This window comes from Oncorhynchus masou, chromosome 27 (assembly GCF_036934945.1).
Source record: "Oncorhynchus masou masou isolate Uvic2021 chromosome 27, UVic_Omas_1.1, whole genome shotgun sequence".
NCBI classification, from domain to species: domain Eukaryota; kingdom Metazoa; phylum Chordata; class Actinopteri; order Salmoniformes; family Salmonidae; genus Oncorhynchus; species Oncorhynchus masou.
In genome coordinates this window covers 25126274-25132736 of record NC_088238.1, presented here as the reverse complement: position 1 = coordinate 25132736, position 6463 = coordinate 25126274, and the positions used below count along the sequence as shown (strand labels likewise).

The 6463-nt window shown below is 42.0% G+C and overlaps 1 protein-coding gene across 8 annotated transcripts in view; it reads right to left on the bottom strand.

Annotated features, from left to right (window-relative positions):
* The window catches only part of LOC135515884 (muskelin), a 30516-nt gene that overhangs the window by 4014 nt on the left and 20039 nt on the right, over positions 1-6463 (bottom strand). For all 8 annotated transcript variants that reach the window (XM_064939707.1, XM_064939709.1, XM_064939710.1 and 5 more), the window contains 5 exons: positions 2726-2873; positions 1785-1899; positions 1032-1171; positions 605-707; positions 295-349 (listed from right to left, as the gene is read on the bottom strand). In XM_064939707.1, coding sequence (XP_064795779.1) covers positions 295-349; positions 605-707; positions 1032-1171; positions 1785-1899; positions 2726-2873 — 561 coding nt within the window. The remainder of the gene's footprint in view (positions 1-294; positions 350-604; positions 708-1031; positions 1172-1784; positions 1900-2725; positions 2874-6463) is intronic.

The following is a 6463-nucleotide window of genomic DNA, read 5'->3' as shown; positions in this document are numbered from 1 at the left end:
AGGGATGGAGAGGAATAAAGAGAGCGGGAAAGAAGGACAAGAGAAGGTGAAGGGGGAGAGAGTGGGAGAGAGTGGGAGGAAGAAAAGACTCACTTCAATTGCTCCACAGGAAGTCATATGAGCTCATAAAGGTCACATACGCGCTCAAAAAGTTCATGTGGGAGGATCAAAATGAAAGTACGTCAGAAAGAATGGCTGAAGGGGGAAAAAGGAGGAGAGAATAATCCTTCCGTTCATTGGTTTCCATCTACTGTGTGTCCAGTGAAGTCTGCCGATAACGCAGCAGGCTCTTACCCAGAGGGATGAAGTCAGAGCTGGACTTGAAGAGAGCTGAGGGCAGGAGCTGGAACTGAACAGTCACATCGGAACACAACCTCTCAGTCACTGAACACTAACGCAACACCACCAACAAATACACTGCCATTTCACTCCTGAGTAACTATGGTAATAATATCAAAACAATGAACATCAACAGACAGGCTTTGAATGATACATTCTCAAATCATTTAATCCGTTTACTTGATCTAAAAGCAGTTTAATAAATAACACTGCACAACGTGCAGGTACCTCTCCCCATCAGTCAACCCTCCCTCCCGTCCCTCACCTCTTTGGTCTCGTCAGGGTTGGTGTGGTCCACGGTCAGAGAGAGGTCGTTCTGCAGGTACTTCAGAGCATTCAGAGGTTCCGACTGGGCCTTCTCCTCAAACCTAAAAAAAACAAAACAAACACACACAAACAAACAGATCTTCAGGAATACCTACAGAGAGTTAGAGGAAATCGTTTAGCCTAACCTACAGAAACTCTGTACCACACAAGGTGAAAAGATCACTGCAAAGACTGCAAAATGAGCGAGGAGAAAACCCTTCCCTACAATGGCAAGACATGGCCACTAGGTGGAATCAGTGTCAAAGCAGAACCCAAAACTAGAATTGTGTCATAAATCCTATACATTTGTATCCACCGTTTTGCTATATGGTACAGAGAGGTTATGGTTCAGTTCCAGGTGTCTAGTCCATTCTCTGGTTCTGTACCTGTACTTCCTGATTAGGTATCTGCAGTGTCGGAGCAGGTACTCCTTGGAGGGGCGACACAGCTTGAGGGACCAGAAGTCATCCAGACGCATCTTAGGAGAGCACGACTTCCCTGGGTTCCCTCCAAACAGGTAGTGTACCTGGACACAAAGAGGATATATTCGATATTATCCATCAATACCCTCAAAACTGCAGCTGGTCTCAGATCATAATGATATCCTGAAACAGTATTTAATTAAGACTTTTGTGCCCTTAAGCTTATAGCATTTTGTAGAAGTGTGTGTGTGTCCATGTTCTTCACTGACATGCTGCTTGTTATATTGATGTACAGTGGGGCAAAAAAGTATTTAGTCAGCCACCAATTGTGCAAGTTCTCCCACTTAAAGACCTGTAATTTTCATCATAGGTACACTTCAACTATGACAGACAAAATGAAAAAACAAAAAAAACAATCCAGAAAATCACATTGTGGGATTTTTTATGAATTTATTTGCAAATTATGGTGTAAAATAAGTATTTGGTCACCTACAAACAAGCAAGATTTCTGGCTCTCAGACCTGTAACTTATTCTTTAAGAGGCTGCTGTCTTCGTTCAGGTCTCTCTTGAAAAATAAATGTTCTCAACCAGACTAATCTGGTTAAATAAAGGTCCAAAAGTTTTTTTAAGCATGTGTGTGTGTGTGTGTGTGTGTGTGTGTGTGTGTGTGTGTGTGTGTGTGTGTGTGTGTGTGTGTGTGTGTGCGCGCGCGTGACCTTGTGCATTTCGTCGTAGACCAGCTGGTGTGCGAAGCGTGGACAGGGCTCCTCCTCCTGCAGAGCCTTACTGGGGTTCTCCTTCACCGCCTGGTCATTCTTATACACACACGACCTGCAGCGCGCAGGGGCGCGCGCACACACACACACACACACACACACACACACACACACACACACACACACAACACACACACACAGTACAACAAGTTAGTACGCACATAGCCTTAACCCTGAAGAGGAACACCAATTGTGTTTCTGTACTTTAAAAAGGAAACACGCCCACACACCCCGAAGCAAATATTGGAACACACTTCTAGACAGCCTCCTACGGAGAAACACACACACAGCATGAGCCGTTACATTGACTTAAATTTACTGGACACTCAGTAAAAAGAACGAGTGGAGAAAGCAGTGTACCGGAACCAGCGGCAGGCAGCACTGACAGCCTGTTCTCTCACAAGCACTGTTTCAACTGACCAAATTAGCTAGGCCAGAACAAAGACTTTCTCCATGAAGGTGCAGAGGTACAACACACACACCCTCTGAAACACACCCTCTGAAAGAACATTTAGTTCTCTTTTGAAGGGCAGAGAGATTGAAACTCACTTTCAGGTCAGGAAAGCCTTTGAAATAGGATGTTACTGGTTGACGATTGTATCAAAGTGTCTTACTGTGTGCGTTTGCTGGTGTGTGGGCGTGTTCAACTGCACTTGTGGGGACCAGAAGTCTCCACAAGAATAGTAAACAAACATTTTGTTTGTCCCCACAAGATCAAATGCTATTTCTAGGGGGTTTTGGGTTAAGGTTAGAATTAGGTTTAGGAGCTAGGGTTAGTTTTAGGGTTAGGAACTAGGGTTAGGGAAAATATGTGAATGGGACTGCAATGTGTGTGTCCAAATGGTTAGTTATACAAGACTGTGTGTGTGTGTGATTCGTACCAGTTGTTGCGTGCGATGTCGTAGATCCAGAATGAGTTACGGACGTTCTCTTCTCGTTTGTCCTTGTCCTTGCTGAGGCCAGACAGAACGTGGATCTCATTCAGCTCTGGGTCTATGGTGGCCCTTTGGGTGAAGCCCGTCATCGGCACTGTGGGACAAACACACATCAGAGAGAGGTTTAAAACATAGATTGATGCTTCCGAGAACACCGGGAGATAATAGCAGGCTACATTGAGATAACACACAGAGAGAGAGAATGGCAGGGATTCAGCATTCTTCCTGGTCACAGAATTCTGGGCTCTATGGTTATTTAACGCTATCACACATTTTTTCCATCAGAGGCCAAGATTAAAAGATTTGAGAGAAATGGGATAGACCACAAAAGCAAAAGGCTGCTCACATAGCAACGAAATTCTCTGGAAACAAACAGGACACAATGCAAATGTATGTTTGTTTTTCTACGGATTTGCATTACTGACAGAACAGGATGTGTTTGCGGTCACAGTGTAAACAGTATGCAACTATCCATATGCATGTTGTTTTACCCCGATTTACGTACATTGCTTGTCTAAAGCAATCCCCTGATTGCACATGATGCATTTGTGGTCATGACACGTCACAGTGTATACAGTATGCTCCTATTCATACGTATAGCGCACATATAGGCCAAGTACTTCCGCTTTGTGGTCATCGGCTGCTTATTCGTCACGTGTTTCAGTAGTTGTAAGTAAGAAGCAGGTATAAGCTTTCGCAATGACGTCATAGTGTATCAAATCTATGTGGGTCGTTACCATGGCAATGATAGTAAGAACAGTGTCAAAACAAAGAAGAGGTGTTGTGCTGGGAGGACATTTTTTAAATCACTTAGTACTACCAACTTGAACAAATACATTTTTATGGAACCCACCATGTAAGGAATTAGGACCATTTCTCAAACAAGGACCATTTCTCAAACAAGGTCCATAGACAGTTTGCCAAACAGCACACTACATGAATTATGCGACAACGTCCTGTTCCAAGACATTAAGCTAGGCATTAACTTCTGGATAAATAAAACAGGCCCCTAGGTCAACCAGCCTGTGTAACTTGAGTAGAGAGTACAGACTGTTTTAGAGAATCAACCAAACAAATAAGTTTATTTGAAGAACAAGAAAAAACCCACCAGAAGGACAGAGCCACTAGAGACTGTGCTCTGCACTTCAGACAACTTTCATCCCAAATGGCACCCTAACACATATGCAGTGCACTACTTTTGACCAAAAGCTATGGGCCCTGTTCAATAGTACACACTATAGGGAATAGGGTGCCATTTGGGATAGATATAGAGCTTATTAGAGCACAGTTCTGAAATGGAACTGAAATGGAAATGAACAGGAAGATGTTTCTGTGATAGCGGAGCAGAACACAGAACAGTTGTGGCAGCGATAAACATTCGAGAATTATTACAAGAGCACTGTTTGGGCTTGCTACTTCCTTCCTGCCAAAATACATTCTGTTCTTTCTCGCTCCATCTCTCCTGTTCTTTTGCTCTCGCTTGCTCATTTTGCATCTTTCGGCTTCTCCCTCGTCTCTTACTCGCTCTCCCTTTCGGCCTCTTCGCTCCCTCTCCTTCTCCTTCTGCCTCCCTCCACCCTCCCTCACCATCTCTCGTTCTTGCAGGATGACACAGATGCGAGAGGCACACAGACAGAGGTCCTATTAATACTCTGCCATCATCACGCCAGTCCAGTCCAGCTCTGCCCATCCAGAGATCTTAGACAATATGTTTCAGGACAACAAGCATCTCTTTCTCTCTCTGCTGCCCTGTGCCTTTTAATGAGCTGCACTGAAAAGTCTGTCACATGTCACTTTAATAGAGGAACCATGAGATGGTATCTCCTACAACCATCTACTGCATCTGAACACTAAAGAATCTAATAGAATCTGTGGTTAAGGGTAGATGAAGATATATGTGATGGGGAGTTCCGTAAAGGTAGTATCACTGAGTCACAAGCTTGAGGGGAAAAAGACAGATTAGGCTCCACACAAAGCATCAGCTGATAGTGACTAAACGGAGTGCAACGTTGCGATTTGCTCAGGTTAGTGTGTGTGTGTGTGTGTGTGTGTGTAGGGTTGCAAAAGGGAGGGTACATTACTGGAAAAGTTCTAAGTTTACCAGCAAACTACCAGACTTTTGTTATCTTTATCACAAGACATGTACAGGCCCTTTTGGGTACTTCACTTATCACAGGTGTCTAATCATCTCTGGCCCTCTGTGAGGCCTTTTATCACATGTAAAATATATGAAATAAGGAACAAGATGATTTTTACAAAAACTATTGAATGACAAAGCTGTAAAACAATCCTAAATATAAAATATAAAAACTTAGTGAATACCATTGGTGTTTAATTTGTATGTGTGAACAAACACACACAAACAAAGCTCTGAAAAAAATTAAGAAACCACTGCAAAATTATCAGTTTCTCTAGTTTTACTAATTATAGGTATGTTTGGGTAAAATGTACATTTTTATTCTATTCTATAAACTACTGACAACATTTTTCCCAAATAAAAACAATTGTCTTTTACAGAGCATTTATTTGCAGAAAATAACGACAGGTCAAAATAACAAAAAAGATGCAGTATTGTCAGACCTCGAATGATCAGGGGGTGCTTCAGCAAGGCTGGAATCGGTCAGATTTGCCTTTGAGAAGGACGCATGAATCAAGCCACGTACAAGGTTATCCTAGAAGAAAACTTGCTTCCTTCTGATCTTACAATGTTCCCCATCTCTGAGGATTGTTTTTTTCCAGCAGGACAATTCTCCATGGCACACAGCCAGGTCAATCAAGGTGTGGATGGAGGACCACCAGATCAAGACCCTGTCATGGCCAGCCCAGTCTCCAGACCGGAACCCCATTGAAAACCTCTGGAATGTGATCAAGATGGATGGTCACAAGCCATCAAACAAAGCAGAGCTGATTGAATTTTTGCTCCAGGAGTGGCATAAAGTCACCCAACATCAATGTGAAAGACTGGTGGAGAGCATGCCAAGACGAAAGCTGTGAATGGAAATCAGGGTTATTCCATCAAATATTGATTTTCTAAAACATTGAGTATTGTGTTTAAAAATGAATATGAACTTATTTTCTTTGCATTATTTGAGGTCTGACAACACTGCATCTTTTTTGTTATTTTGACCAGTTGTCATTTTTAGCAAATAAATGCTCTAAATGTCAAAACAAAATACCTATAAATAGTAAAATCAGAGAAACTGCTAATTTTGCAGTGGTCTCTTAATTTTTTCCAGACCTTTAGACACAACTGTTCAAAAGTTTGGGGTCACTTAGAAATGTCCATTTTTGTACATTAAAATAACATCAAATTGATACATACAGTGTAGACACTGAATGTTGTAAGTTACTTTTGTAGCTGGAAATGGCATATTTTTTTTATGGAATATCTACAGAAGCGTACAGGGGCCCATTATCATCAACCATCACTCCTGTGTTCCAATAGCAAGTTATGTTAGCGAATCCAAGTTCATCTTTTTAAAAAGGCTAATTGATGATTAAAAAAACGTTTGCAATTACGTTAGCACAGCTGAAAACTGTTGTTCTCATTAAAGAAGCAAAAAAAAAAAAAAAAAAAAAAACAGTCCTTCTTTAGACTAGTTGAGTATCTGGAGCATCAGCATTTCTGGGTTCGATTACAGGCTCAAAATGGCCAGAAACAAAGAACTGTCTTCTGAAACTCGT